Source organism: Raphanus sativus, chromosome 5, assembly GCF_000801105.2.
Source record: "Raphanus sativus cultivar WK10039 chromosome 5, ASM80110v3, whole genome shotgun sequence".
NCBI classification, from domain to species: domain Eukaryota; kingdom Viridiplantae; phylum Streptophyta; class Magnoliopsida; order Brassicales; family Brassicaceae; genus Raphanus; species Raphanus sativus.
In genome coordinates, this window is record NC_079515.1 from 1,370,870 (window position 1) to 1,398,739 (window position 27,870).

At 39.0% G+C, this 27,870-nt stretch overlaps 8 protein-coding genes across 17 annotated transcripts; 7 read left to right on the forward strand and 1 right to left on the reverse strand.

Moving 5' to 3' along the window:
• Nucleotides 1–146: 146 nt before the first annotated feature.
• On the forward strand, nucleotides 147–10,106 carry LOC108861787 (uncharacterized). 3 transcript variants are annotated; one of them, XM_056986016.1, is made up of 13 exons: nucleotides 147–2,553; nucleotides 2,625–2,753; nucleotides 2,857–2,991; nucleotides 3,081–3,127; nucleotides 3,224–3,357; nucleotides 3,451–3,554; nucleotides 3,662–3,856; nucleotides 3,938–4,144; nucleotides 4,232–4,379; nucleotides 4,491–4,621; nucleotides 4,697–4,786; nucleotides 4,872–5,018; nucleotides 10,050–10,106. In XM_056986016.1, exons 1-12 carry the CDS (start codon nucleotides 619–621, stop codon nucleotides 4,989–4,991), a joined length of 3,375 nt encoding a protein of 1,124 aa, XP_056841996.1. In that variant the 5' UTR covers nucleotides 147–618; the 3' UTR covers nucleotides 4,992–5,018; nucleotides 10,050–10,106. The 3 variants fall into 3 exon arrangements, with proteins under 3 accessions (XP_056841996.1, XP_018491242.2, XP_018491241.2); XM_018635740.2 differs by lacking the exon at nucleotides 10,050–10,106 and having other exon boundaries at nucleotides 3,224–3,348; nucleotides 4,872–5,138; XM_018635739.2 differs by lacking the exon at nucleotides 10,050–10,106 and having other exon boundaries at nucleotides 4,872–5,084.
• On the forward strand, nucleotides 5,646–10,106 carry LOC108861789 (uncharacterized). Its single transcript, XM_018635741.2, has 12 exons — nucleotides 5,646–7,616; nucleotides 7,687–7,815; nucleotides 7,918–8,052; nucleotides 8,120–8,166; nucleotides 8,265–8,389; nucleotides 8,490–8,593; nucleotides 8,694–8,885; nucleotides 8,969–9,175; nucleotides 9,262–9,409; nucleotides 9,510–9,640; nucleotides 9,717–9,806; nucleotides 9,878–10,106. Exons 1-12 carry the CDS (start codon nucleotides 5,703–5,705, stop codon nucleotides 9,974–9,976), a joined length of 3,321 nt encoding a protein of 1,106 aa, XP_018491243.2. The 5' UTR covers nucleotides 5,646–5,702; the 3' UTR covers nucleotides 9,977–10,106.
• Nucleotides 10,107–10,122: 16 nt separating this feature from the next.
• LOC108861790 (uncharacterized) lies at nucleotides 10,123–11,674 on the reverse strand. Its single transcript, XM_018635743.2, has one exon. The coding sequence runs from the start codon at nucleotides 11,287–11,289 to the stop codon at nucleotides 10,123–10,125; it is 1,167 nt and encodes a 388-aa protein (XP_018491245.2). The 5' UTR covers nucleotides 11,290–11,674.
• A 612-nt stretch (nucleotides 11,675–12,286) lies between these two features.
• On the forward strand, nucleotides 12,287–13,847 carry LOC108860846 (probable eukaryotic translation initiation factor 5-2). The gene has a single exon (XM_018634696.2). The coding sequence runs from the start codon at nucleotides 12,496–12,498 to the stop codon at nucleotides 13,693–13,695; it is 1,200 nt and encodes a 399-aa protein (XP_018490198.2). The 5' UTR covers nucleotides 12,287–12,495; the 3' UTR covers nucleotides 13,696–13,847.
• Nucleotides 13,848–14,616: 769 nt separating this feature from the next.
• On the forward strand, nucleotides 14,617–16,760 carry LOC108860164 (plasmodesmata-located protein 4). Of its 4 annotated transcripts, none has more exons than XM_057010412.1 (4): nucleotides 14,617–15,122; nucleotides 15,594–15,962; nucleotides 16,265–16,378; nucleotides 16,581–16,760. In XM_057010412.1, exons 1-4 carry the CDS (start codon nucleotides 14,654–14,656, stop codon nucleotides 16,586–16,588), a joined length of 960 nt encoding a protein of 319 aa, XP_056866392.1. In that variant the 5' UTR covers nucleotides 14,617–14,653; the 3' UTR covers nucleotides 16,589–16,760. The 4 variants fall into 4 exon arrangements, with proteins under 4 accessions (XP_056866392.1, XP_018489570.2, XP_056866391.1 ...); XM_018634068.2 differs by having other exon boundaries at nucleotides 15,597–15,962; nucleotides 16,259–16,378; nucleotides 16,581–16,758; XM_057010411.1 differs by having other exon boundaries at nucleotides 16,259–16,378; nucleotides 16,581–16,757.
• A 486-nt stretch (nucleotides 16,761–17,246) lies between these two features.
• On the forward strand, nucleotides 17,247–20,538 carry LOC108856777 (histone-lysine N-methyltransferase SUVR4). 2 transcript variants are annotated; one of them, XM_056986032.1, is made up of 9 exons: nucleotides 17,248–17,271; nucleotides 17,369–17,494; nucleotides 17,839–18,803; nucleotides 18,880–19,142; nucleotides 19,238–19,304; nucleotides 19,418–19,468; nucleotides 19,680–19,773; nucleotides 19,924–20,036; nucleotides 20,196–20,538. In XM_056986032.1, the coding sequence occupies exons 3-9, from the start codon at nucleotides 17,862–17,864 to the stop codon at nucleotides 20,214–20,216; spliced, it is 1,551 nt and encodes a 516-aa protein (XP_056842012.1). In that variant the 5' UTR covers nucleotides 17,248–17,271; nucleotides 17,369–17,494; nucleotides 17,839–17,861; the 3' UTR covers nucleotides 20,217–20,538. The 2 variants fall into 2 exon arrangements, with proteins under 2 accessions (XP_056842014.1, XP_056842012.1); XM_056986034.1 differs by having other exon boundaries at nucleotides 17,247–17,494; nucleotides 19,980–20,036.
• Nucleotides 20,539–20,777: 239 nt separating this feature from the next.
• On the forward strand, nucleotides 20,778–21,863 carry LOC108857185 (60S ribosomal protein L23). Its single transcript, XM_018631134.2, has 4 exons — nucleotides 20,778–20,905; nucleotides 21,160–21,444; nucleotides 21,529–21,570; nucleotides 21,667–21,863. Exons 1-4 carry the CDS (start codon nucleotides 20,893–20,895, stop codon nucleotides 21,747–21,749), a joined length of 423 nt encoding a protein of 140 aa, XP_018486636.1. The 5' UTR covers nucleotides 20,778–20,892; the 3' UTR covers nucleotides 21,750–21,863.
• Nucleotides 21,864–22,675: 812 nt separating this feature from the next.
• LOC108856655 (myb family transcription factor PHL13) lies at nucleotides 22,676–25,821 on the forward strand. 4 transcript variants are annotated; one of them, XM_018630512.2, is made up of 8 exons: nucleotides 22,676–22,970; nucleotides 23,974–24,368; nucleotides 24,445–24,637; nucleotides 24,723–24,799; nucleotides 24,896–24,941; nucleotides 25,059–25,119; nucleotides 25,218–25,287; nucleotides 25,402–25,821. In XM_018630512.2, the coding sequence occupies exons 2-8, from the start codon at nucleotides 23,985–23,987 to the stop codon at nucleotides 25,651–25,653; spliced, it is 1,083 nt and encodes a 360-aa protein (XP_018486014.2). In that variant the 5' UTR covers nucleotides 22,676–22,970; nucleotides 23,974–23,984; the 3' UTR covers nucleotides 25,654–25,821. The 4 variants fall into 4 exon arrangements, with proteins under 4 accessions (XP_018486014.2, XP_018486013.2, XP_056842596.1 ...); XM_018630511.2 differs by having other exon boundaries at nucleotides 22,677–22,881; XM_056986616.1 differs by lacking the exon at nucleotides 22,676–22,970 and adding an exon at nucleotides 23,149–23,618.
• The last annotated feature ends 2,049 nt before the right edge of the window (nucleotides 25,822–27,870 follow it).

The following is a 27,870-nucleotide window of genomic DNA, read 5'->3' on the forward strand; positions in this document are numbered from 1 at the left end:
TGGTTTTATAAAACAGTACTTAACCGGATAATTTTAACCGGAGAACAATATTTAATACCGTACCAAACATAATCATAACAATAAACCAGCGGTAGAGAACGGTTAAGCTCTTCTGGTTCTGGTATAACTTATACCGATCATCTTCTTCTTTCTAGTTTCTACGTTGATTTGCACTCTTTTATTCCGGGAAAAATACGAAGATCAAACTCAGACCTCTCTACTTCCTCGATTCACTCCATGTATCGACGATTTACACAGCATTTGGCGCCTTTGTTCATTATTTATTTCGGGAAGGTGCAATTAGACGGACGCAGTTTTGTGATTTACTCGAAATGGGAAGTGCACACAAGCTGCTCGACAGAAGTCCCCAATGGATATATCAGGAGAAGAGTTATTCCAAAAGACGCCACGTGGTTCCCTGCTGGTTCGGTCTCTATTGTCACGTGGACCTCACGTGATAAAGATCCCAAGAGAGGTTCAACCTTTTTGCTGTTATATTGTTTTTCCCTCGCGAAGAAAGTTACCTTCTACCTGAAGCAAAAAAAAAACCCTAAGAAACCTTGAGAGAGAGAGAGAGAGAGAGAGAGAATCGTTTCCGCTACTCTCTTCTTCTCCACCATGGATTCTTCCTTCCTCCAAATCGCTGAGGAGGATGAGCGGCTCCACAACATCGCAAAAGATCACTTCGCTAAAGGAAACCACACGAAGGCCCTGGAGGTACTCGAAGATGCGTACTCAAGGCGTGGGAAAGATTACAGTCCAGGAATGTTCCATTACCTTCAAGGTTCCATCTTGTACCATCTAGCGAAGAGAGAAGAGGACAGTGACATGAAGTTCACGTTTTTCTTGGGTTGTGTTGAACCTTTCAATCAAGATTTGGGGATGCACGACTTCGCTGCTAGTTCACTGTTCGAGATCGCCAAACAGCTTGATTCGGCATTGTATTACAAGAAGGCTGCGAAAGAAGCAGAAGTAAGTTTATCTCTTTTTGAACCTTGTGGTGAAATGGACTCGGCCGATCTAAAAACAAAAGCTACGCTTGAGACTATACTCAAGAAGGCAGAGTTAAGGATCCTCCATGGTTGTACTGGAAAAAGCTCCAAGCCAGCACTTGAGGGGTCGAAAGAAGTTCAAGACACGATGAGGAGTGTCTCCACTACCGCTGCAGATCAAAGATTGAGGTCGCATTGGGCGAGTATGAGTGCTGAGGCTAAAAAAAACTTTATGAAAGTAAGCATTTCGAAGCTTAGAGGTTATGTTGAGAGCTTATATGGCGAAGAGGGGCAAGACGCTTTGGAGGAAGTTCTGGTTTCTGCAAGTACGAACAAGAAATGGAGATTCTGGATGTGTCGAACTTGCTCACAGAGATTCTTTTATGTTAAGAAGTTCAGGAATCATCTTGAACAAGAGCATGGTGCAAAATTTAAACCTGCTATGACAAAGCATATGCCTCAGCTGGTAGATGAAGTGTGGGCTGGTATGATACTCGTTGGAGATTGGGAACCAGTGGATGCAGTAGCTGCCACTGAAATGATCAAGAATCGGCTAGAGTTTGTGAAGGGGTTTGTATATGAGGAAGGATGGTCTAAGGACTGGCCTTTAGCTGCAGATGAAAAGCGCAGTAAGTTACTCAAGGAAATCAAATTGCTTCTTGTGTTACTTTGGGAGCGTAAGGTTCTTTCTTTTACCACTCTAGAATGGTTGATGGAGTTTCCGATTCTTGCACAATTTGAAGTTTCCGAGTCTCTTATAACCGAGTGTGGCCTAGTGAAAACACCTCAGCGTATCTGCTTTTGGGACTGTCATGAACTCAAACGATTTGTAGATCTTCTCAAACTCATCAAGTTTGAAAGGGATGATGGCACAGATCTGGTTTGCAGAGCAGTGGAGAGATTATGTGGTCGTACTAGAGTACAAGAAAAGATCGAGTTTGACGATCAGTTTTCTTCTATGCTTCTGGATAGAAGACTGCTGAAAGGCAAGATTGCTCCATTCGATGATGAAGGGACAGTAGATGTTTGTAAGAATGACTACTACGCCAAGACACAACCTCAGGGCGACGATATCATAACCTGGTTACTTGACCATCCTTTGACAGATGGGAGCTTTGAGTTTCCCAGGTCTGTCAGGGCACACAATCTTGATATGTGTGTGGCGATTCTGAGAGCCATTCACTACACCTGTAGGGATTGGGGAACCAAATATGTAATGAAGTTGGAGTACTTGTGTTATTATAAACTTCTTACTGACGCCAAAAACTTGTGTACGAGCGAAGATGAAAGGAGAAGGATTGCTCCGGAAGGTGAAGGGGACGTCGCATATGCATCTCTTCTAGGTGACAGGTGTGAAGAGTTAAAAACAGACAAAGGAGAGGCTCCCAACGGAGTACAATTCGTGTTTGCAGTACGAGATATTCTCGAAGGAGCATCGCAGCCCACATTCGATTTCGACGATCTACAAGCTTCCCTGGATCTTATACACGGGCTTCGAGATCTCAGTGATAATAAGGTGTTAAAGTCCATAGACCGTCTGATATTTGTGGTCACCAACAAGGTTCACTCCTGATCTGAGCTTTCATTAACCATAGAATAACATACGTAAAACTGTTATCCATTGATTTGCAGGTTCAACTAGCCGATTCAAAGATTTTACTGATTGAAAATTCAAGGATTAGTTTGCTAAACGGACTCACCAGACTTTCTGCTTTTGACTACCGGTCTTATATCCGTAACCTGCTCAAACGGTTCATGGGGGTTGGTGGTTTGAAATTTTGGTTTTATAGAAAGAGTTTTCATCTTCGCTCTGATTTTTTTCTTTGTATGTACCTTATATTGTTGTTTATGTTTCTTCTTCTAGGAAGAGTTAAATGAAATGATAAAAATGGACGCCATAGCCAAGGTAGCTGCAGCAGAAGCAGATCTTTTGTCCAGTGAAAACCAAGAGAAGGAGAAGAAATCAGGGTCAAAGAAGAAGAAACGTAAAAACATCAAGGTTGTTGAAGATTTATATTATGTATTTGCTTGTCTAACTTTTTCGGTTACTCAGTTGTAAGAATGAAATTGGTCTTCATGGCGTAACAGAAAACTTCAACGAGCACGTCTACTGATATCGAGCAGAATGTCAAACCGTAAGTGCCTCTTCTCTAGATGAAAAAATTTGGATTCGCAAGTTGATAAATTGTAAGGTTTTCGCTGAGTACATCGTGTTTCTTACCAATTTTTAGTGAATCCTCTCCACCACTAAAACCCGTGGAAGAAGACTGTGTGGAACCAGACGATACCCTTTCAGGTGAACGGGGTCGATTGGATATTTCAGTCAACACTGACAATCAAGAGGAAGCTGCTGAAGGTGACCCTGGTTGTAAAAAAAAATTTCTCAATTGATGAATCTTCTAAACTACTTTGTTCTGAGATGTACAATTTTTAATTTCCTTAACTTGCCGTCTTCTAGATATGCAAGATGTGCCTGGAGAAGATTTACTGTCGAAACAGATGGAGTCACCACATGTTGCAGCTGCAACCAGATGCAATTTAGCTCTTGACATGACACTGAAGGTAAAGCAGGCACCAACAAACATAACATTCAAAAACTAAACTTGTTCTCTATTTTGGTTTGTTCTCTTCACTTCCTTATTCTTCTATATACTGTTCTGCTTCTGCAGGCCATTTGTAAAATTAAGGTTCTTAAGGAGTATCTGGTGCGCAATCGGCATCAATTTGCTGACATCCAGGAAGGACAAGTTCCTTATGCATTACGAGATTTCTTCACCGCTTTTGCCTCGAAGACGATAGAAGAAGGAATGTACAGCTACCTCCTGCGAAACGTACTTGCGTCCCTAGAAGAAGTTCATTCAATGGTTTGTGCAGATAAACTATAAGCTTATAAGTTTATTGACTGTTGTGTTAAATATTCATTCTGATTCTCTTACTCATTTCAGTCAAGGGATGCAGCTGAGCTACTCGTATCCATCCTTGAGTTTTGGCCTTGCTGGAAAACTCCAGATATAGAAAGCTGCGTAACTCATATTTTTACACTGGAAGAATATGAAAGAATGAGTTGTTGCAAATGCAGAAAAAATCCAAATTATCCGGAGCAAAGTTCTTATGGCGTTGTTGTGGCTGCAGATTCAATCAGAGACCTGAAGGTATGTTTCATTTTTTTTTTACCTCTTTATTTCCTACAGAAACTGGTAGTATCTTTTAAAAATTGTTCTGTGGTTCTATGTATACAGTGTGCTTTTGGGAAGATGAAGCTTGAGGACATCCTTAAGTTGATCCGCATGGAAGATAAAATGCTATGTGACGCTAAGACAGAAGGTTGTGGAAAGGCAAACTTTGTTCATCACGTTATAAGTAGATGCCCGCCTATCTTCATAATCGGTAAGTCACTAAGTTGTGACCATGACTAGATATGATCTTATCAACTCATGTCATTTATTATGACGCTGTGATAAAACAATGTTGTGGTGTTTTGTGGGCTTGCAACATTAGTGTTGATATGGGAGAAGAACGAAACTGCAAATGAAATTCACGAGACAACAAAGGCTTTGGACTGGGAGATAGATATCAGCAGGCTATACGAAGGCTTGGAACCAGACACAAAGTACCGGCTCGTGTCAATGGTAAAATCAGAAAAACAAGGTCACAAATGTTTGTCTTATTGTTTCTTGGTTACAGTCTCAGAATGTGAAATGCAGGTTGGTTGCGGTGAAGAAGAAGAATACATCTGCCTATCTTTTAAAAAGAACCGGTGGGTCAGTTACAGACATGAAGCTTTAGCTAAAAAGGTAAGAAGAAACAATTTGAAATTGTCTTTCTCGAGTTGAAAATTTGAACTTAAGAGAGTACTGAAAATGTGTGGTGATGCAACAGGTTGTTGGTGGTTGGAAGAATGTGGTCAGATTCTGTGAAGAAATGAAGATTCGGCCAGAGATTCTGTTCTACGAAGCTGTTGAATCACCTAACGAGTGTGACAAAAGTTTAATCAAATAGGAATGTGAAGGAAATTTTATTCATACGTTCAAACGTTTACACACACCAAAAAGGAAAAGAAAATTATACACTTTTTTTTTGTGTTCTCAAGTCGCAGAATGACTAAACGTTTCGTCTACAGCACTAAGGTTGACTACTTTATTGTTATTGTATTTCTTCTTCGTGTTGTCTCCTTCTCAGCCGCTTCCACCGCTGCAAGTAACCGAAATCTCGCATCCAAACACGTTTCCAAAACACGATAACAACCTTTTCTTACCTTCGTCGTTGCTCCTCCTCCTACTCCGCTTCCTTTCCCACCAAAATCAAAATTCAAATCAGACCATTCTACTTCCTCGATTCACTCAATGTTTCAACGATTTACACAACATCTAGACTTTTTTTTTGTTTCATTGTTTATTTTGGGAAGATGCAATTAAACCGATGCAGTGTGCCAGTGTCTGTGATTTTACTCGAAACGGGGAATGCACAAAAGATGCTCGACAGAAGTCCTCAATGGATATATATCGAGAGAAGAGTTGTTCGAGAAGATGCCACGTGGTTCCATGCTGGTTCCGTCTCTATTTTCACGTGGATCTCACGTGATGCCTCTTGCCGTTATATTGTTTTTCCCTCGCAAAGAAAGTTTACCTTCTACCTGAAGCAAAACAAAAACCCTAAGAAACCTTGAGAGAGAGAGAGAGAATCGTTTCCGCTACTCTCTTCTTCTCCACCATGGATTCTTCCTTCCTCCAAATCGCTGAGGAGGATGAGCGGCTCCACAACATCGCACGAGATCACTTCGCTCAAGGAAACCACACGAAGGCCCTGGAGGTACTCGAAGATGCGTATTCAAGGCGCAGGAAAGATGAAGTTCCAGGAATGTTTCCTTTCCTTCAAGGTACCATCTTGTACCATCTAGCGAGGACAGCAGAGAACAGTGACATCAAGTTCGCATTTTTGTTGGGTTGTGTTGAACCTTTTACTCAAGATTTAGATATACACACCTTCGCCGCGGATTCACTGTTCGAGATGGCCCAACAGCTTGACTCGGCATTGTTTTACAAGAAAGCCGCGAAACTCGCGAGAGAGAGTGTATCTGTTTTGGAATCTTTTGGTGAATTGGACTCGGCCTATCTAGAAACAAAAGATGCGCTTGAGAAAATACGCAAGAAGTCAGAGTTAAGGATCATCCTTAGTCGTGCTGGAAAAATCCCCGAGCCACCACTTGAGGAGTCGAAAGAAGCTCGAGACACTACGATTAGGAGTGTCTCCAACGACGCTGCTGATAAAAGATTTAGGTCGCATTGGGCGAGTATGAGTGTTGAGGCTAAAAAGAACTTTATGAAAGTAAGCATTTCGAAGCTTAGAAGCTACGTTGAGAGGATTTATGGCGAAAAGGGGAAAGAAGCTTTGGAGGAAGTTCTGGATTCTACAAAGACAAACAAGAAATGGAGATTCTGGATGTGTCGAAGTTGCTCACAGAAATTCTTTTATGTGAAGAAGTTCAGGAATCATCTTGAACAGGAACATTGTGCAAAATTTAAACCTTCTAATGGAAAGCATATTCCTCAGAGTTTAAATGAAGTGTGGGCTGGTATGATATTGGCTGGAGGTTGGGAACCAGTGGATGCAGTAGCTGCCGCTGAAATGATCAAGACTAGGCTCGAGTTTGTGAAGGAGTTTGTATATGAGGAAGGATGGTCTATGGACTGGCCTTTAGCTGCAGATGGAAAGCGCAGTAAGTTACTCAAGGAAATCAAATTTCGTCTTGTGTCACTTTGGGAGCATAAGGTTCTTCCTTTTACCACTCTAGAATGGATGATGGAGTTTCCGATTCTTGCACAGTTTGAAGTTACCGAGTCTCTTGCAATCGAGTGTGGCCTAGTGGAAACACCTCAGCGTATCTGCTTTTGGGACTGTCATGAACTCAAACGAATTGTAGATCTTTTCAAACTCATCAAGTTTAAAAGGGATGATGGTACAAATTTGGTTTGCAGAGCAGTGGAGGGGTTATGTGGTCGTACGAGAGTTAAAGAAAAGATCGAGTTTGACGGTCAGTTTTCTTCTATGCTTCTGGATAAAAGACTGCTGACAGGCGAGATTTCTCCATTCGATGATGAAGGGACAATAGATGTTTGCAAGCATGACTACTACGCCAAGACACATCCTCAGGGTGATGACATCATAACCTGGTTACTTGATCATCCTATGAGAGATGGGAGCTTTGAATTTCCCAGGTCTGTCAGGGCACACAATCTTGATATGTGCGTGGCTATTCTGAGATCCATTCACTTCACGTGTAGGGATTTGGCAACCAAATATGTAAAGAAGATGGAGAGATTGAATTACTATAGAGCTCTTATTGACGCCAAAAACTTGTGTACGAGCGAAGATGAAAAGAGAAGGATTGCTCCGGAAGGTGAAGGGGACGTCGTATATGCGTCTCTTCTAGGTGACATGTGTGAAGAGTCCAACGAAATACTATTCGTGTGTGCAGTACGGGATATTCTCGAAGAAGCATCGCAACCCACATTTGATTTCGACGATCTAGAAGCTTGCCTGGATCTTATACACGGGCATCAAGATCTTAGTGATGATCTAGTGTTAAATTCCATAGAACGTCTGAAAGTTGTGGTCAGCAACAAGGTTCATTCCTGACCTGAGCTTTCTTTAACCATAGAATAACATACTTAAATTGTTATCCATTGACTTGCAGCTTCTACTAGCCGATTCAAAGATTTTACTGATTGAAAATTCAAGGATTAGTTTGCTAAACCAGCTCACCAGGCTTTCTGTTTTTGACTACCGGTCTTATATCCGTAACCTGCTCAAACGGTTCATGAGGGTTGGTGGTTTGAAATTTTGGTTTTATAGATAGAGTTTTCATCTTTGCTCTGGTTTTCTCTTTGTATGTACCTTATATTGTGGTTTATGTCTCTTCTTTTAGGAAGAGTTAAATGAAATGATAAAAATGGACGCCAAAGCCAAGGTAGCTGCAGCAGAAGAAGATCTTTTGTCCAGGGAAAAACAAGAGAAGCAGAAGAAATCAGGGTCAAAGAAGAAGAAACGTGGAGTCATCAAGGTTATTTCTTCGCTGACTTTTTGATTACTCAGTTGTAAGAATTAAAATAGTCTTCATGGCATCACAGAAAACTTCAACGAGCACGTCTACTGATATCGAGCAGAATGTCAAACCGTAAGTGCCTCTTCTCTAGATGAAAAATTTGGTCTCGCAAGTTGATAATTTGTTTGAAAGTTTTCGCTGAGTACAATGTGTTTCTTACCAATGTTTAGTGAATCTTCTCCACCACTAAAACCCGTGGAAGAAGACTGTGTGGAACCAGCAGATACCCTTTCAGGTGAACTGGATCGATTGGATATTTCAGCCAACACTGAGAATCAAGAGGAAGCTGCTAAAGGTGACTTTAATTGTATAAAAGCTTCTCATGTGACGAAACTTCTAAACTACTTTGTTTTGAGATGTATAATTTTTATTTCTTTCACTTGCCATCTTCTTAGATATGCAAAATATGCCTGGAGAAGATTTACTGTCGAAACATATGGAGTCAACTCATGTTGCAGCGGCAACCAGATGCAATTTAGCTCTTGACATGACACTGAAGGTAAAGCAGGCACCAACAATTTAGCTCTTGACATAAAATTCTAAATTTTGTTTGTTCTCTTCCCTTCCTTATTCTTTTATATACTGTTCTGCTTCTGCAGGCCCTTTGTAAAATTAAAGTTCTTAAAGAGTATTTGGTGCGCAATCGGCTTCAATTTGCTGAAAACCAGGAAGGACAAGTTCCTTATGCATTACGAGAATTCTTTACCGCTTTTGCCTCGAAGGTGATAAAAGAAGGAATGTACAGTTACCTCCTGGGAAACTTACGTGCTTCCCTAGGAGTTCATTCAATGGTTTGTGCAGATAAACGATAAGCTGATAAATTTATTGACTGTTGTGTTGAATATTCATTCTGATTTCTTTTTTTCCATTTCAGTCAAGGGATGCTGCTGAGCTACTCGTATCCATCCTTGAGTTTTGGCCTTGCTGGAAAACTCCAGATATAGAAAGCTGCGTAACTCATATTTTTACACTGGAAGAATATGAAAGAATGAGTTGTAGCAAATGCAGAAAGAATCCAAATTATCCAGAGCAGAGTTCTTATGGCGTTGTTGTGGCTGCAGATTCAATCAGAGACCTGAAGGTATGTTTGATTATTTTACCTCTTTGTATTTCCTACAGGAACTTGTAGTACCCTTAGAAAATTGTTCTCTGGTTCTATATATACAGTGTGTTTTTGGGAAGATGAAGCTTGAGGACATTCTTAAGTTGATCCGCATGGAAGATAAAATGCTATGCGACGCTAAAACAGAAGGCTGTGGAGAGGCAAACTTTGTTCATCACGTTATAAGTAGATGTCCGCCTATCTTCACAATCGGTAAGTTTTGACCATGATCTATGATCTTCTCAACTCATTTTATTTGTTATAACGATATGATAAAACAATGTTGGGTGTTTTGTGGGGTTTGCAACATTAGTGTTGATATGGGAGAAGAACGAAACTGCAAATGAAATTCACGAGACAACAAAGGCTTTGGACTGGGAGATAGATATCAGTAAGCTATACGAAGGCTTGGAACCAAACACAAAGTACCGGCTTGTGTCAATGGTAAAATCAGAAAAACAAAGTCACAAATGTTTGTCTTATTGTTTCTTGGTTAGAGTCTCAGAATATGTAAATGCAGGTTGGTTGTGGTGAAGAAGAAGAATACCTCTGCCTAGCTTTTAAAAAGAACCGGTGGGTCAGTTACAGACATGAAGCTTTAGCCAAAAAGGTAAGACATAAACATTTTGAAATGTGGACTTAAGACAATATTGATATACGTGTGTGGTGATGATGCAACAGGTTGTTGGTGGCTGGAAGAATATGGTCAGATTCTGTGAAGAAAGGAAGGTTCGGCCAGAGATTTTATTCTATGAAGCTGTTGAATCACCTAACAAGTGACGAAAGTTGAATCAAATAGGAATGTGAAGGAAGTTTTATTCATACGTTTATCAACTCATTTACTTTTTCAAACTTTTCAAACCAAACGTTTACACACACCAAAAGGGAAAAGAAAATTATACACAACTCTTTTTTTGTTTGTGTTCTCAAGTCGCAGAATGACTAAACGTTTCGTCTACAGCACTAAGATTCACTACTTTATTGCTGTTATACTTCTTCTTCGTGCTGTCTCCTTCTCCGCCGCTCCCACCGCCGCAAGTAATCGAAATCTCACACCCAAACACGTTTCCAAAACACGAGAACAACCCTTTCTTACCTTCGCCGTTTCTCCTGCGTTGCTTCTCCTTTCTCCGTCTCCTCCTCCTTCTCTGCCTCCTCCCTCCTCCTCCTTTCCCGCTAGAATCATCGCTCGAGCCAGCCGCTTCAACCGCTCTACCCGCGCTATTTTTCTCCGCTCTCCACCTCTCGACTCTATGCTCAATCCCTTCCGTCTTCCCTTCGAGTATCGAACTCGCATCCTCCTTCCCCGCAACCGCTTTAACCGTTGTTTTCTGTCTGTTATAAAGCCCCTGAGCAATCGCAGCCGCGACTACAGACGCAGACGGTCCAATATCAGAGCTGCAAAGCGAACCATTCACCATACTATCCACACCACCACCACCACCTCCTCCACCACTACCACCACCTCCTCCTCCATTAACAACCCCTGTTCTCACCCCGTAATCATTCGTTGACGTCGTTAAATCCGTCTGATCGCTATTCGTGCGACGATGCATCATCTTCTTCGCGTCATCTCTCTTACTATTATCTCTCCGATGACTTCCATCGAAAACCTCGATCGACAACGGCATGCTCCTCTGACCGCCGTCGAGAAGCGCCACGCCTAACCGCAAGAACCCCTGGAGCCTCCCGGAAGGACGGCGGATCTGAAGCGTCACCAGCCTCATGTTGTTGTTCCCGCCGCCGCCGTCGTCTCCGTCGCCGAAACCGGACCAGGGAGCGAAAAGGTCGCTGAGGAGAACGTTCACGGTGCCGACGAGCGCGTCCTTGGCCCAGGCCGCCGCGTATATCTCGATGACGATGGACGACGCGTCGACGTCGAGGATCTTGTCGTCGACGCGGAACACGAACTTCTCGTTCCAGATGGGGTTGGCTCGGTTTTCTTGGTCCACACGCGTCGTGAGTTTTCTCATGGGGTCGGTGTTGATCCACGCGACGGAGTACGTTTTCATGTTTCTCGAGATCGGGGCGAGGTCTTGCGCTGAGATTAAGTTAATTTCGAGAACAGGACATGCGAATTTGAGCCGAACCATGTTTATTTATTTTATTTTATTTGTTGTGTTCTAAAAACCTAAATGGATTCGTTTAATCTTTTCGCGAGAAGCGTGGGATGCAAGAAAGGGTTAGCTTTCTTGTGTGTTTCACTCGTGTCTCGTGGAATGATTATACGATCAAGTTGAGAAGAGATTGAGAAGGAGAATAAAAAGGAAGGAACGAAGAAGCGTGAGATTAGGGAGAAGCTGGTGGTTTTTAGACATGATAAGAACTCGACCGTTGGTTTTTTTTTCTTAAACGTATTGTTTTTCAACGGAAGATTGGTTATAAAAAAAGCTGGAGACAGATTGTTTTAAGAGTTTTTGACTTTTTGTTGTAATGAAAAACAGAAGATCTTTCTGACAAAAGAGAAGAAGTTTCTGTCATAGCGAATTAACGAAAGAATAGGGTTTTGTTATCTCTTCAGGCTCTTTATATTTTCTTTTGTAATTTTAGATTATTTTATAATTTATAATGAAGAAATTCTAGGGTTTTTTCTTGTATACATATCTTTGCTTGCCTCTTTTATAAGCTTTGGGTTCAAGTTTCGGCTTGAATATTGTGACTGAGTCGTGTGTTTATTTGCCGTATATTGATCCCGAATCCTTTTACTAGATTCTTTTTTTTTTTCCTTTTACTAGATTCAGTCTAGGCCTTTTTCTTTATTTTACGTAATTTCATGTTCATGAAAAGTCAAATAAATTTTTAAATGGTGTTGTTGATTACAAGCTAGGTAATTTTAACTAAAAATAAGAAAAATATAAACTAATACTAATAAGTAAATTTTAACTACAAGTTAATTAATAAGTAAAATTTGACTAATAAGTAAAATTTGAAAATTTAACTTTTATTAGTAACGATGAGTTAAAGTTATTAATTTAACTTTTTATTATGAATTTTGCTAATTAGTTAACTAACAAAAGTTAAATTTTCAAAGCCTTGACTAATACGTAAAATTTAACTTAAAACTAATCGGAAACGGAAAAAGTAAACATTTTTTCCCTTTTCGTAAACCTAATTTCCCCATCCTCGTATATAAGCAAACAAACCCCACGCCTCTCTCTCTCTCTCTCTCTCGTCTTGTGATTGATATGTTTGTGTTTTCTTATTTGGGACCAAGAACTACAAGCTCTTCCATCACACGCATCTTCAAACCCGAGACTCCTCCTCCTATCTCTGACCACTTCCATTGACATAACTCAAAGATGGCGCTGGAGAATATTAACATTGGTGCTTCCAACCGTAACGATGCCTATTACAGGTACAAGATGCCTATGATGGTTACCAAGACTGAAGGCAAAGGTAACGGCATCAAGACCAACATTGTCAACAACGTCGAAATTGCAAAGGCCTTGGGGAGACCTGCTTCTTACACTACCAAGTACTTTGGTTACCAGCTTGGTGCTCAGTCCAAGTTTGATGAGAAGACTGAGACTTCGCTTGTGAATGGATCTCACAGCACGTCTAGTCTTGCTTGTATTCTGGAGGCTTTTATTAAGAGGTATGTTCAGTGTTATGGGTGTGGGAACCCTGAGACTGAGATTGTTATTACAAAGAGTCAGATGGTGAATCTCAAGTGTGCTGCTTGTGGGTATATCTCTGTGTGTGACGTAAGGGATAAAATGACTACGTTTATTCTGAAAAACCCACCGAAGGAGGCGAAGAAGGATAAGAAAGCTTTGATGAGGAGAGCTGAGAAGGAGAGGCTTAAAGAAGGTGAAGCAGCTGATGAGGCCCAGAAAAAGCTTAAGAAGAAAGCACCTTCTAACGGGAAGGAGGTGGATGATGATGGTGATGATGATGATGATGAAGATGATGATGATGATGGTATTGAGTGGCAAACGGATACTTCTAGAGAAGCTGCTGAGGAAAGAATGAAGGAACAGTTGAGTGCTGCTGCTGCTGAGATGGTGATGCTCTCTGTAAAAAAAGAAGAGGAGAAGAGTACTCTCATGGAGGAGATGAAAGAGTATCTGAAGAAAGGTTTACCTATAAGCCAGCTCAAAACGTTCATCTCCTCTCTCTCTCAGCCTCCTCAAGATGTCATGGACGCACTTTTCAGCGCTCTCTTTGATGGTACTGCGGGCAAAGAATTTCTCAAACGAGTTATGAAGAAGAAGAAGTACTTAGTGGCTGCAACGCAAGGGGAAGAAGGATCACAGATGCATCTGCTCAACTCTATAGGATCATTCTGTGGAAAGAGTGGAAACGAAGAGGCTGCTAAAGAGGTGACTCCGGTTCTTGTGGCATTGTACGACGAAGACATTGTTGAGGAAGACTTTGTGCTGGAATGGTACCAAAGGGGTTCGAGCGGAGTGGACAAGAACTCTCCTCTTTGGGAGAATGTTAAGCCTTTTGTGGTGTGGCTACAGAGCGCTGAGTCCGAGTCCGAAGGGGAGGATTGAGAGTTTCTTTTACACTTTGACTGTTTTTTTATTTATGTTATTTTGGTTTTCAGTATTCTCAGATTCTTTTGACTAATCTAAAAGCATTGTCTGACTTTTATTATTATATAATTTTGCAAGTGGGTTGTTGGAACTAATTTTTTTTTTGTTTCTTCTTGCTTTGTTTGGTTCTTGCATTGTTGGTACTTGGTTCTAATGATTATGGTGTTAATTGTGTGTTTGTGGGATTTGGTATTGGTCTAGGGAGGGGGTCTTAGTGCAATCTCGATGCAGAGATCTTTGCTAAACAATCAATACTAACTTTAAGCTCAAACATTAATCGATACTATAACATTTTCAACAGAGCTCACAGAAGACCTCTGGTTTTCTATGCTTCCAGGCATGGCATTCGAGTTTGGGTCGGATTTTCGGGTATTTTGTATTGGGGTCTAGTTATAAGTAACAAAGATTGTGCCATTATGATATAAATCATGTACAGGTTATACAATTTACAGTATATAGAACATGTTATTATTGGTCTAAATACTGACTAAAACTTACAAGAGATGTCCCCTAGTAGTAACCGTGTATAGGTTTACCATCTTGGTAGGTCAGTTTAGTTGAGCGGGAGACTGTACAAGTTATTAATTCTTTCAGACCGATGAGAAGTTTATTAGATAAGAGTGAGGCTAGAAAATAAAACATTGTCCTATCTGAAAACATTTGTAGTCGAATTTCATTTTAAATCAGTCTAAATTCAAAACCTGGTAATAATATACTACGTCTATGATCATGAAACGTTCGAGTGTTTTTTAAGTCTCACGTGTACTTGACCTCACAAGTCACAACCAAATGATACAAATAAATAGTCAAGTAGACATATATGATATATGTAGGTTTTAATTCTAAACCACCACAATATACATCTCCATTCACCAATATATAACTTATAATCTTTCCCTCTCGATATGTCTCAAATATGGTTGTTCACTTGATCTCTGCTATATTCGCACGAACCCTAACCCTAATCGTTATCTTTCTTCCCTCTCTCATTAACACATCCCAATTGGATTACGACGCTCTAGTGTTCAGTCAATGTGATTCATCAGACACAAATATCCTCCAAAAGACAACAACCACAAAAGATCCAAATTACTCTAATCATAATTTCTTTCTTCGTGCACAAGCTCTTTATTCTTTCTTACGCAAACTCGAGTCAGAATCCTCTCGAGCGAAGTTCTTTAAGACTCTAGCTGGTAACGAAGAACATGCGGTCTCGGGATGGTTCCAATGCAGAGAAGATTATCCGAGTGAGATATGTCATAGATGTGTTAGTGAGCTTCGTGATATTTCGTCTAGATTGTGTGGAAATGCTACGTCAGCTCGTATTCATCTCCGAGGATGTCAAATGGTGTACGAAATCGAACTCGTCGATGCCCCTACTGCTCGTAAGTATTACTTTGTATGTTTTATAACTTTATCTGGTGTAAAAATTAAATTAAAGAGATAAATGATATACTAATGTGCAAACCTCATATATAGTACTTTCTAGTTTCTTTCACAAAAATAACATCTAAAAACAAAAAAATTCCCAAAATTATATTTATTAATCAATAAAAACACTAAATTATCCTACATTCTAAACCTGGAAGTTTAATCTTACCCCTTAAATACTAAACCATAAACTCAAATATATAAACATATATTTTATTTTAATAAATGTTATTTTGGAGATTTTTTCGTGTGTTCTTTTGGAACAAAATTTGATTCAGTACTATTTGAAGATATTAATCTATATCGATTGCGAATTTGCTAAGAAATAGACCAAAACGCAAAGGTTTATGATGCACCCCAACTTTGTGTAGAGATATTTTTCCCCAGCACGATCTAATTTACTTTTTTTTTTTTCATTCTTGGAGAAGCTAATAATCATCATAACTACAAGTTACTGGAAACACCGGAACGCGGTCTCATCCACAAGATATGTGACGGAGCTACGGCGGAGACGTTCGCCGGATTCGAAGAGATGAGAACGGAGGCACTCACTGCTGCCGAAACAGGAGTCGTTGACGGGCACGGGTTCTACGAGGAAAGCTACAAGCTCCTCCACGTTGTGGCTCAGTGCGACGGCCACGTTGAAGCCTGTGATTGCGGCGAGTGCGTCAGTGCGGCCGCGGCAGCAGCGGCAGAAGAGTGTCCGTGGTCTATCGCCGGCCAAATATACTTGGAAGGGTGCTACGTTGGGTATACGTATTACCCGCATGAACATCCCGGTGGATCATACCACGGTACGTATGCATGCGTTTACGAATGCAAATACGTCTCGACACATCTTCACCTATTTAAATATAAATGTTTACCAAAAACGATTTTTTTTTTATTTATAAACTGATTAGTAAATTTATAATCAAACAAATAAAAAGTATACTCAAACTTTAGTATAACCAAACCGAGTCAACAAAGATTATGTGCCATATAGAGTCAATACATTCATTATATATTTGTAATAGCTGTTTTTAAGTCAAACCGAACGTAGATAATCAAACAAATACAAGTTGGTAAGAAACTAATTAGTTTTTGGCAGAGGAAGTGGGAAAAGCAAGCACGGGGAAGTCGTTGGCGATAGTTGTAGGAGGAGTCGCGGCTTTGGTCTTCGTTGCTATTTTCTTCTTGTTCCTCGAGAGCTTGCGTAGAAAAGGAGATGGTACGTTTAATCTTATTACTTTTCTTTTAATTCAAGTTTATCTAATATAGAGATTTACTAGAAGTTTAACAATATGTATAAAGTTGATTCAATATGCCCAAAAGAAAGTAAATGATGACTGCTATGAATTAGCTAGTTACCTATATATAAATGAGTCGAGTAATTAAAATAATATAAAGCAGTATTCAAATTTGCATTGCAGATTGTTGAAGGAGAAAATCTACATCGAAGAGAAGTTGGGAAAATTTTGTGCTCCTTGTATTTGTTAAAGGCAGCTTAATAAAAATTGGTTGTTACCATTTACTTCACAATGAAAGATGTCAAATTTGGTTGGAAATATAACAACAGCGTCAATAGTGAGATAGCATAATAATGTAAAATATTTTGTATTTGAATATTAGATTAATATTTGCGATACATTTTTTTTACATATATATCATCTTATATATAATCTTAAGACACTTAAAGAGACCATTACAAATTCTGATAAACATGCTACATGTGCAAAGATTATGGCATCGACTTGTTACTATCCTATCGGAAGTGCATAGACGTGAGATAGTAATAAATTGTTTAGAAAACGTAGGAGAATATGCATTGTGGTCAACTGAGAAATGGAGCTTGTGGTCAGTTGAACTATATAAATCCAAATTAACAGGAAACTTGAGTCTAATGTGACCTTAACCGATGTTAAAGAGTGCTGTTGGGTAGGTTCAGTCTGGGCTGAATCCAAATTTGAGCGTAATACGTCAACGTTTGTACATAAAAAGAAAAAGAGTTATTATACGCGTTTTTGGGCCTCTATAAGTCAATGGGCCTACAAACATAATAAAGACAGTCTCTCTCTCTCTTCAGTAAGAAAAACAAAAGAAGAAAATATCTAAACAAACAATGTACTCCGCCGTGAATCGGATTCTCTGACTCTGTGAATAGATCCTATTTACTTTTTTAGTAATTTTTTTTAAAATATATTTTTTTCCTTGGTCTCAGATAATAAGATTCGATATCATCTCTGCAAGTGCATGCAATTCAATCTGCTTCCTCAATTGTGTGATTAAGGCTTCTCAATTCCAGAAGCTTCCGCTTGAATAGTGACTCTCCCCGCCAACCACCGAGGTCTTTTTTTTTCACTTCGTTTCTACTGCAAGCTCTTACTCGTTTTTGCTCAATGTGATCTCTTTACTCCGCGAAATCTCCGATTACTTTAGGCCTCTCTATATTAGTTTCGAGATTCGGCGATTTCTTTTTGGATTTGTTTAGAGGCTTCAAACTCCAAAAAATTTGGAAACTCTTATCCTCGTTGATCTGATGATTCTGCATCCGCCGTTGAGATTTGTTTTTTTTTTTTTTGTAATTAGTGAGAGTTCGCTTTGATCAGTGATGAGTTTTGAATTGATGAGTTTTGAATTTCACATTTTAATGATTTGATTTGTTTTTTTTTATGTGTAAATTTTTTGCAGTTTCCTGTGGAAGTGATATCGATATGCTCACCGACGACGAGAGAGTACGCAAAGCTTGTGAGATAACAAGAGAACTGAAGATCCCCGATGAGAAGACACTCCCAGTGCTTAAGAAGCTACTCCAAGAGAACGGTGAGAATTGGAATCTCATAAAACTTGATAACTACACCGCGTTGATCGATGCTATCTACTCTCTTGATGAAGAAGAAGAAGAAGAGGATAAGAAGAAGAAGAAGAAGCAAACAGAAACTTCATCTAACGGCAGCAGTAGAGGGAAGAGTCATGTGATCAATGTCTTTGACTCTCCTCATAGTGCTGCTCTGAAGAAGCAAAGCCAAGGTTCGTCTAACAGAGGGAAGAGTGTTGACTCTCCCGCTACTCTGAAGAGAAAATACGAAACCCGTTCTGCAAAATCAGGTTCGTCCAGTGAGGAAGGCGTCCAGAAGCAGTCACAGACCAGCGATGGTGTTCGCAAGAAGAGATATAAAGCCATTATTCGTGACATAACGAAAGGTTCGGAGAGCGTTGAGATATCTCTGGTTGATGAGGTTGGGAGTGAGCAAGTGCCCAAGTTTACTTACATCCCTCACAACATTGTGTACCAAAATGCTTACTTGCATGTGTCTCTTGCACGGATTTCTGATGATGATTGCTGCGCGAGCTGCAATGGGGACTGTCTTTCGGCTGATTTTCCGTGTGCTTGTGCTCGTGAAACCAGCGGGGAGTATGCGTATACTAAAGAAGGGTTGGTTAGGGAGGAGTTTTTGGACACTTGTATTAAGATGAAAAAGGCACCTGATACGTTCAGTAAGTTTTACTGCCAAGTCTGCCCGTTAGAGAGAGATAATGGAAAGTGTGAAGGACACTTGATCAGGAAGTTTATTAAGGAGTGCTGGAGAAAGTGTGGATGTGATATGATGTGTGGAAACCGAGTAGTGCAGAGAGGGATAAGGTGCCAACTGCAGGTAACATTTCTGGGAGATGCTACTTTAGTTTCTACATGTCTTTACGTTTGGTTGACAAGCAAAATATATGTTTCAGGTTTACTTTACCCAAGAAGGGAAAGGATGGGGTATTAGAACACTGCAAGACTTGCCGAAAGGAACCTTTGTCTTTGAATACATTGGTGAAATACTGACCAATACGGAGTTGTACGAGCGGAACATAAGATCTACTAGTGAACGGCATACATATCCTGTAACTCTGGATGCAGACTGGGGTTCTGAAAAGGATTTGAAAGATGAAGAAGCTCTCTGCCTGGATGCCACAATCTGTGGGAATGTCGCTAGGTTTGTCAATCACAGGTAGTACCTACCAATCAACTCTCCTTGTGCTATGTTTCTTTATTGGTGCTTCCCTTGAGTGTTTATCGTTCTTCTGAACTTTATTGTTGATGCAGATGTGAGGATGCAAACTTGATTGATATTCCGGTACAAATAGAGACTCCTGACAGACATTATTATCATGTAAGCATATGACTTCCACACTCTAACCTGATCCTCCTCAAAGCACCAAGTGTTGGAGCATTTTTTTTTTCCAAGCGAGCTTAAAGGATTATTCTGTGTTTGGCCATGTTCAGATTGCCTTCTTTACTATTCGAGACGTGAAGGCCATGGATGAACTGACATGGGTAAGCACCATGACTAAGCTATCTGGCTAAGAAACTGTAGAAAAATATATCCTAAAAACTAAACATGCTGTTGATTTTTGCCATTATATATATATATATATCTTCAGTGTCTATAAATGACTCCACGAATTGAGATGGACCAAACACGTCTACTATGTTCCTGGGATGACACATGCTCCGTTCAACTAATCCGTGTTTTTTGAAAGCGCAGGATTACTTGATAGATTTCCATGATGAAAGTCATCCCGTGAAGGCATTTAAATGTTGCTGCGGAAGCGAATTATGCAGAGACAAAATGCCAAAAGGTCAGTTATCTTTACACATTGCCTTAGTTATTCAAGTCTTTTACGACAGAGCATTGGCTTGCATCTTTTAGTATGCACACAGATTCTAAGTTAGAACTTGTTTTTGTTCGGTAAGAGATACCCAACATTCCGTAAAATACATTGGTTCAGGGAAAACTGAGTTTTCTTGGCTAATTATGCATTATGGTGGGGATATATGTCAGCAGGATCTGGAGGCAAGTCGGGAGAAAGAAGAAAGGTTGTTCCTGCTAAAAAACAAGCAGGTGAGAAAATTGTCCTAGTCTTCTGACAAGATAGGGCATCAGTTGTCCCTGATCAAATAGTTTGCCTTCCCTAAAGATTTTGATCCCATTATAATTAGTGAATGAATCATTTAGTCGTTGTGTGTGTTTACTAACCACCTGCAAAATCTTGTAACGCAGGTTCCAAAGCGGTGGCAGTAAAGCGCAAATGAGGGGTGATCATATTAGAGTTGTTAGTTCCATTTAGAAAACACATGACACACCTACACTTTGATCCCATTCTGAGCTCAGCTTAATATACAGAGAAGTGTCATGGTCGCAACATCTCTTCTTTGGTAAAATGATCTGAACTGAGTAGATTCTTCACAGTAAGCTGACAGAGATTGTTTACACCGAAATAAGAGTTATGTTGGGTAACCAAATAAACTCATTTGTTAATGGTTGTTCTAGAGATTTCATTGTCAAATGTCAATATATTAATATTTAAGGTCTTCTTTAATGAAATATATTGGTTATGGTTCCTTTTCAAGGGTTCTAGAGTGTAAAAAAGAATGTGATGGAAAAATTCGAAGTAAGTGAATTAATTCTATAATGGTTAATCTGAAGAAGAACGCATTATAATGATGCATTGTTACAATCAACTTTCAAACATGCCAAATGGTATTGCATTTGAAAAGAGTGTGAAGAAGATAATTGTGAGAAAAGAAAAACCAAATGGTATTGCATTAATGGGCTTACTGGTAAGCTTTTCAGGCCCAAATAATAAAGCCAGGTCAGCAGAAAATAGTTATAGAAAACCCTAGTATAACAACATAAATACCCGTCTTCTCACTGCCGTCGAACTCTTCCCAACGAGAGAGCCTGTTACTCTGCAACCATGTCGAAGCGAGGTAACAATCTATTCCTTATGTCAAGACTTCTTATTCTTATGCTCGCATATTGAAGATCTAGGGTTTATCAGCTTTAATTCTATACACTTGTAAGATTCATGTTTGGTAGTCATTTACGAAGCTGAATCTGCGTTTCCATCAACTTGCATTAGTCTCAAGGATTACGTATATAACTTTGTCGTGAATCATATGATTAGATGTTGATATATATAGTGTTGCTCATCTGTGATGTTTTGTTTTGGTATGTTTGATAGGAAGAGGAGGAACCTCTGGAAACAAGTTCAGGATGTCACTGGGTCTTCCAGTGGCAGCCACCGTGAACTGTGCTGACAACACCGGAGCCAAGAACCTTTACATCATCTCTGTCAAAGGTATCAAGGGTCGTCTTAACCGTTTGCCGTCCGCTTGCGTCGGTGACATGGTGATGGCTACCGTGAAGAAAGGAAAACCTGATCTCCGTAAGAAGGTTATGCCAGCTGTCATTGTTAGGCAGAGGAAGCCTTGGCGCCGAAAGGATGGTGTCTTCATGTACTTCGAGGGTAACTAACCATTTCTATCATGTCTTCATCTGTCTTTTGTCTATTGTTGCTGAAAGTCTTATCAAAGTTTGTGGTTAATTGCAGATAATGCTGGTGTCATTGTCAATCCCAAGGGTGAAATGAAAGGTAGCAATTTCATGTTTATTGCATACAGAAATGTCTATTTGGTTTTGAAGTTATCATTTTATTTTGGTAGCTGATGAATCTATGTTTTGTGTATAGGATCTGCTATCACTGGACCAATCGGAAAGGAGTGTGCTGACCTGTGGCCGAGGATCGCTAGTGCTGCTAACGCCATCGTTTAAGATCTTTTTTTTTTTTTGTGTTTGTTGAACGTTTTATCAGACCTCTTTTGAGGATGCTTTGTTTTCGTCTTAGACTTGTGTTATCCCTTAATCTCGATTCTAGTTATCTACTTATATTGTGGTTTTGTTCAACGTTTAATTTTGCCAGTGAGATTTTAGTTTGTGTGTCAAATCAAACAAGATATGTGGACTGGTTCTTCCTCTGGTAGAGTTGAGTTAATCTGGATGTTTGTACTCAGCAAGAATAATTCACACTCTGGTTGAGTTTGGGCTTCGATTCTCTAATTTTTGTAGGGCGTTTAGAAATCGTATCAGTATCGATATAGGCTCATTTTGGCACAAAAGAAACATGTAATTCTCTAGGAAATGAGACTGACCAGCCCAATAAACCCGAGACGATGCCGAATGATAATCTCTTACTACATTATATGTATTATTTTTAGCTGAATGGAAACATGTGAAATGGGCTTAAGTCTATTCTATTAAAACAGCCCATTGATATAAACATGGTTCAATTTTTAATCAGAAATATTATACAAATAAAAACATAAATATGACTAAAAATACAAATATAAAAAATATATCTGTCATTTTAAAAACGAATTATAATCTAGTATATGCTTAATTTCGTGTACTAACATGATTAGGTATTGTTTGAAGAAAATGTTCTAAAATTTTTTTTTCTATCACTTTCAATGGATAATATAGATCTTAATTTTTCAATTTTATTTTAATAGAAAATCAATTAATTCAAGCAAATTTTAAAGATTAAACTACAACTAGGTTAGGTCAAACATTATGAAAATGCCTAAAAATGAATTTCGGGGTAGTGCCTTGACGTAATAAGCACCGAGCAACACTGGACCAATCAAAATAGAAGCAAACATCAGATGGACCCCATAACGCTTCATTTTTATAACACGGCCTTTCGATATCTTCTACGGCAGAGAAAACATCTATTGACTCTGCTCTACATGAATCATCTCCTTTTATAGTCTTCTCAAATATTTCAGGAGAGAATAACAAGTTTTTTTCCGTTAAGTTCAATCATTCAAGGATAAAAGCTCTTTTTCGGTTTTTGATTTGGTATTGGATTCTGTGTTGCTCTGCTCTGCTCTTAGTGCTCGGTCGAGTAAGAAGATTCTGTCCTTTTTCTTCTTTCCTTTTTTTTGAGTGTGAGAAGATGATCCCATAATCCATTTACTGTCGGCAGCTTCTTAGGTTTGTGTGTGTTTCGGTATTGTTAGATTAAATTTTCCTTTAGCGATGAATACTCATTAGTTGACCGTTTAATCTGTTATAAAAGTCATTAGCTTTGCCACTTGACTCACCCTATGTTCGTTTTTTTTTTCTTTTTTTTGAAAATTTTAAAGCAAAAGGTATGATTTTTTCATGGAGGATAAGAAGGTTCAGTCTTAAGATTGTGACTTGTTGTGATCTTCTAAGAATCATTTCTATTCACTGGTCAAGCTATTTTCTATCCGATTTGGTTGTCTGTAAGATTCTTTGTTCCTTGAGGAGGTGTCAATTTTGATAAGGGGTTTGATTGAATGATAAAATGTGCTCATATTGAACACGTCTCTGTGGTTTACCAAAAGCCATATTGCTTTTTTTTTCCCAAATGAGACGTTCCCAATTGCTTGCATTTGATTCCAATATCTTAATTTTGTGGTCCCTTCCTTATTTGTGATTTTGATGCATCTATCTTCTTCATGATAGCTTCCTCTTTGGTTCATGGCTGAAACAAGTTTTGTTTTGGATAAGAATATAATCTTTTTCTTCTTGTTCCCTTTTTAATCTTTCCTCTTGCGTTAAGTACTTTTTTTTTATTTGAAGTAAAGCCAAAAAAGTGAAGAAGATTATGGCAATGTATGTGTTCAAAAAGTGAAGAATCTTTGAGAGTTTTTTTTGTTAAAATAAGTAAAGATAAGAATTTGTGTTTCAAAAGAAAAAAAGTAAAGATAAGAATTTTATTCAACAGTTCATGTCCTTTAGATTCATCTTCTGTGTATATAAGTTACTGATAGTGAGTCTCATGTCATTTGCTAAAGCCAATACACACTTCTTTGTTAATATTTCTAAACTAATATTTCTTCTATGACACTTAACGGCGGTTTCGGTTTTCCAACTGCTATGTCTTCCTTTTTCCCTCTTCTTCCTACAACTCTAGATGAGAGATACAACCACCATAAGTTTCCTAACTCTTTGTGGGTTTCATCGTCAGGACCGGAGCTGATGAACAACCCTGTACCCTGTCAAGTGTTTCCTCTGGTCTCTGGTGGTGGTAGTTCTTCTGGATACTGCAATAGCGTGTACGTTTCAGCAAACGAAAGAAGCTCCTCCCAGACCAGACAATCAGTTCCTCATGTCTCAGTGGAAACACAATCCTTGCCGGTGACTAATCAAACTCAAGAGCAGAAGGATATGAGCTGGCCTGAAGACCAGCTTCAAGGGTTCTTTGACTTTCCTGTTCCGGATCCACAAGCAGAGAGCAGCAGCAGAGCCAAAACCGAATGGCCGGACTGGGCTAATCAGATGATCTCTGTTGATGATGATGGTCTGGAACCTAATTGGTCAGACCTTCTAGGTGATCCTAACGTCCTCAACCAAGATTCAAAGGTTTGTTTCGTTTCTCTATATCTATCTACTGACCTGGAGATTCTAATCAAGAAAAGCTCTCTTGATGTGTTAGCAGATACCAGCACCCTCTTGTGAGATAGCTAGGCAAGAGGTAGTAGTAGTAAGTACTCATCAGCATCATCAGGTGGATTCATCTAGCGCCAAAAGCCCACAGGCTAGTTCAATGACATCTAAGCAACGGATGCGTTGGACACCTGAACTACATGAAGCGTTTGTCGATGCTATCAATCAGCTCGGCGGTAGCGAACGTGCGTGAGCTCTCTTTTTGTTTCCTTTTCTCTTCTAATGCCTGCAAATTTTTTAGCTCAACAACTTATTATTGCAAAAAAATAGGAGCCACACCTAAGGCTGTACTGAAGCTCATCAATAGCCCAGGGCTGACCATTTATCATGTCAAAAGCCATTTGCAGGTTCTTTTTATCTCTGTTCTTTTTTTTGGTTTGTATGCTTTTACCTAATCTCATTTTCTCATCTGAGCTGTCTTTAAATTGTTGACTTGTATCCAGAAATACAGAACGGCAAGGTATAAACCGGAGCTTTCAGTAGATACAGGTACTCTAATAGCCTTTGGTAATGCTACTATGGAAATAGCTTTGATGCCCATCTAAGAGATCTTGTGTGTGAGGAAACAAGTCTTTATACTGAATATTTTTTTACTTGTTTGAACAGAAAAGCCTCCACTGAAGACGTTGAAGACCATTGAAGATATCAAATCTATTGACTTGAAGACGTAAGCTTAAACTTTACCTCTTCCTTGTGTGAACAAACACAAGGAAGTTTGTACTTAATACTGACGATTTTGTACTTTGTGTGTTTCTTCTTCTTCAGGAGCATTGAAATCACTGAAGCTCTACGATTACAGATGGAAGTTCAGAAAAAACTCCACGAGCAACTTGAGGTATGATTCCAACTGCGTCAAAATGAAAAAACAAATGTGTCCTTATACTCTTTCTTTTGCAGATTCCTAATGTTTTGGTTTTTGTCTGATGATGTTGGTCTTAATGCAATGCAGGTCCAAAGAACACTGCAGTTACAAATTGAGGAACAAGGTCGGTATCTCCAGATGATGATTGAGAAACAACAACAGAAGATGCAAGAGAAGAAAATAGGCTCTTCTTCTGGCTCATCATCAATGCCAGAAGCCGACAACACTTCAGCTCCATCAACAAACCTTTCGCAGAAACTGCAGAGTGGTTCTTCTAGCACACTGGATCAGAGCGGATCTTTCTCTGGGGCTACTAAGAAACGAGTTAGAGAAGATTAAAGACATATCCTGATCTGCACAAGTTGGAAGTTATGATACTGATTACTGACACAGTGACTTGAGCTTGAAGTTTCTTTTTGTATAGGAGACATGTTTCTCTTGGAACTAAAGTTAGGGTTTTGTACAAAACGTGTTCGTTACTCTTCCTCTTTCTTGCTTTTATGTGAATCTCTCACACCAGAACCAACTAATCAACTTTTAAAATGGTGATGAGATGACGTGGACAAACCATTGTCTAGTTGGACTATTGTCGGCTGATGAGTCAGCTACTGTAATGTTGCTGACGTGGCTTTACGACCTAATAATTTACTCTTCTCTCCAATTTTTTTTTCTGTTTCGTTTCACAAAGCTCTGTTGTGTTTCTGGTACTGTCTCAGTCCAAGCTTGTGCCTTTTAAGCTTGGTTCTGCTTTCTGATAAGTACCATTTTTTTTTTGGGAGAGTTTATGGGGAGCAGAGGATCAAGGGTTTGATGAAGCTGACTTCTGCACTGGAGAGGAACCAGTTGTTCCAAGAGGGGATAGTGGGAATCAGGAGCTTTCTGTTCGAGTACAGGTAGCTACTAAGATTAAGAAGTTTGTAGCTGTGTGCTATCCTTTGATACATGCATCAAGTGAAGGTAATTTTCAGATTTATGTAGAGCCAGCACGGTCTTTATAATAGTTAGGAGTTGTTCTTTCATCATGCAACAAAGTTCATTCAACAACAGATTTAAAAACAAGTGAAATATCCATAAAAACTAGAAACTGGAAACACCAACGCAAATAGAAAGCATGTCAAATGTTGCCCCCAAGAACACATCACCACCAAAAAAGGGATTAGATTTGAGAAAACGATAAGATCTCAGTTTTGCCTACTTTCTTCTTCAGAGTTTCGCCAAGCGTAGCTATATCCATATCCTCTCCTTGCAACGTAAGGGTCTCTTGGCCTTTCCCAAACTGCAAGCTGGTAAGTCCTGAAAACGTATTGATTAATTCTTTTTCATTAGGCTTTGTGTTTTTTTTTTTTTCTATTTTTTTTTGTGTGATGTTGTTTTGTTTGGTTGTTTAAACCTACCGGGTAATGCTCCTGCAATCTCCATCACTTTGGTCCTGTCTGTATCAGAGCTCAGAGTCACCTTCAGCACCACGATTTGCTGATCACATGGCCAAAAAACTCATCTTAAAAATCAAGTGATGCATGATTTGATTAAATGGGAATGAAAAAAAAAGAAAAAGAAATGAACTTTGTACCTTTGTCCCCATATCTTGTAGCTGCGGAGAGAAACTTAGAAAGGTGCTTTTGCTTTCTGAGAAAAGCAAAGGAGAGGGTGTTTCTTTAGCTTATAAAAGATGATGAAACTAATGTGATGTTAATGCCGATATTTAAAGAGGAGAGTTTTCATGTTGCTATTTTGACTATATGGTAATAATATCTTCCTCCTTGAGTTTTCCACTGATAGTAAAAGCATCACTATCTCTTACAAACAAAACAGGCAGATAATTTTTTGTTTCCTTCTTAGTTTAGCCGTCAAAAGGAATTGTATATTGCACAGATAGGGATGAATGATAATAGTGAACTGGATAATTTTTTGTTTCCTTCTTAGTTCCATTGCTTCTGGGCTGGGCACAAGGCGAGTACCCGCTATTTTATGTATACTTGATATTTGATTTGACTTGTACGAGTAATAAAATTTTCGACTTGTATTTGATTTGTTAAAAACGAGTACTTGCTATCTCGAGTACTTGATCAAACATGAATTATTTGCAAATTGCTTGCTACGTTTTATACTTGATACTTACGAGTACTTATAAATTATTGACGAGTATTTTTTAATATTGAAGAATTACTTACTGAACAATATTCTATCAGAGATGGACGTGAAAGTTAGCTTATTTATTCTACTAAAAATATGAAATTACTTTGAATTTTTTTTTACATATTATAATGAAGCGAGTTTAAGCCGTATTGATTGTCTTATTTATTAAACTAATACTAGATTTTGATCTACGCAACCGCGCGGATATTTATTTTTCGCTTTTATGTATATAAATTTTTTGTTTATACCATTACTCACATATATTTTTTACATTAACCATATTTTCAAATGTTTATATAACATTTCAAACAGAGTAATGTGAATTTTTATATGTTTGATCGAATTAATAATCGTCATATGTATTTTTACCTTTTATCATATATTTATTTCATTAAATTTGCATTTGATTATTAAGCAGAC

What these genes read in the sequence shown, in the direction of transcription:
- LOC108860164 (XM_057010410.1), top strand. Translation starts at nt 14,654, where the DNA reads ATGGTTGTTCACTTGATCTCTGCTATATTCGCACGAACCCTAACCCTA. An exon ending in CGTCGATGCCCCTACTGCTC is followed by an intron (nt 15,123 to 15,593) that starts GTAAGTATTACT and finishes TCATTCTTGGAG; the next exon opens with AAGCTAATAATCATCATAAC. An exon ending in TCCCGGTGGATCATACCACG is followed by an intron (nt 15,963 to 16,258) that starts GTACGTATGCAT and finishes AGTTTTTGGCAG; the next exon opens with AGGAAGTGGGAAAAGCAAGC.
- LOC108861787 (XM_056986016.1), top strand. Translation starts at nt 619, where the DNA reads ATGGATTCTTCCTTCCTCCAAATCGCTGAGGAGGATGAGCGGCTCCAC. An exon ending in AGCTGCTGAAGGTGACCCTG is followed by an intron (nt 3,358 to 3,450) that starts GTTGTAAAAAAA and finishes GCCGTCTTCTAG; the next exon opens with ATATGCAAGATGTGCCTGGA. An exon ending in CTCTTGACATGACACTGAAG is followed by an intron (nt 3,555 to 3,661) that starts GTAAAGCAGGCA and finishes CTGCTTCTGCAG; the next exon opens with GCCATTTGTAAAATTAAGGT.
- LOC108856777 (XM_056986032.1), top strand. Translation starts at nt 17,862, where the DNA reads ATGCTCACCGACGACGAGAGAGTACGCAAAGCTTGTGAGATAACAAGA. An exon ending in CTGACAGACATTATTATCAT is followed by an intron (nt 19,305 to 19,417) that starts GTAAGCATATGA and finishes GGCCATGTTCAG; the next exon opens with ATTGCCTTCTTTACTATTCG. An exon ending in CAGAGACAAAATGCCAAAAG is followed by an intron (nt 19,774 to 19,923) that starts GTCAGTTATCTT and finishes ACATTGGTTCAG; the next exon opens with GGAAAACTGAGTTTTCTTGG.
- LOC108861789 (XM_018635741.2), top strand. Translation starts at nt 5,703, where the DNA reads ATGGATTCTTCCTTCCTCCAAATCGCTGAGGAGGATGAGCGGCTCCAC. An exon ending in AAGTTGTGGTCAGCAACAAG is followed by an intron (nt 7,617 to 7,686) that starts GTTCATTCCTGA and finishes ATTGACTTGCAG; the next exon opens with CTTCTACTAGCCGATTCAAA. An exon ending in CCCTAGGAGTTCATTCAATG is followed by an intron (nt 8,886 to 8,968) that starts GTTTGTGCAGAT and finishes TTTCCATTTCAG; the next exon opens with TCAAGGGATGCTGCTGAGCT.
- LOC108861790 (XM_018635743.2), bottom strand. Translation starts at nt 11,289, where the DNA reads ATGGTTCGGCTCAAATTCGCATGTCCTGTTCTCGAAATTAACTTAATC.
- LOC108857185 (XM_018631134.2), top strand. An exon ending in TGTCTTCATGTACTTCGAGG is followed by an intron (nt 21,445 to 21,528) that starts GTAACTAACCAT and finishes GGTTAATTGCAG; the next exon opens with ATAATGCTGGTGTCATTGTC. An exon ending in TCCCAAGGGTGAAATGAAAG is followed by an intron (nt 21,571 to 21,666) that starts GTAGCAATTTCA and finishes TTTTGTGTATAG; the next exon opens with GATCTGCTATCACTGGACCA.
- LOC108860846 (XM_018634696.2), top strand. Translation starts at nt 12,496, where the DNA reads ATGGCGCTGGAGAATATTAACATTGGTGCTTCCAACCGTAACGATGCC.
- LOC108856655 (XM_018630510.2), top strand. Translation starts at nt 23,847, where the DNA reads ATGACACTTAACGGCGGTTTCGGTTTTCCAACTGCTATGTCTTCCTTT. An exon ending in TCCTCAACCAAGATTCAAAG is followed by an intron (nt 24,369 to 24,444) that starts GTTTGTTTCGTT and finishes ATGTGTTAGCAG; the next exon opens with ATACCAGCACCCTCTTGTGA. An exon ending in AAATCTATTGACTTGAAGAC is followed by an intron (nt 25,120 to 25,217) that starts GTAAGCTTAAAC and finishes CTTCTTCTTCAG; the next exon opens with GAGCATTGAAATCACTGAAG.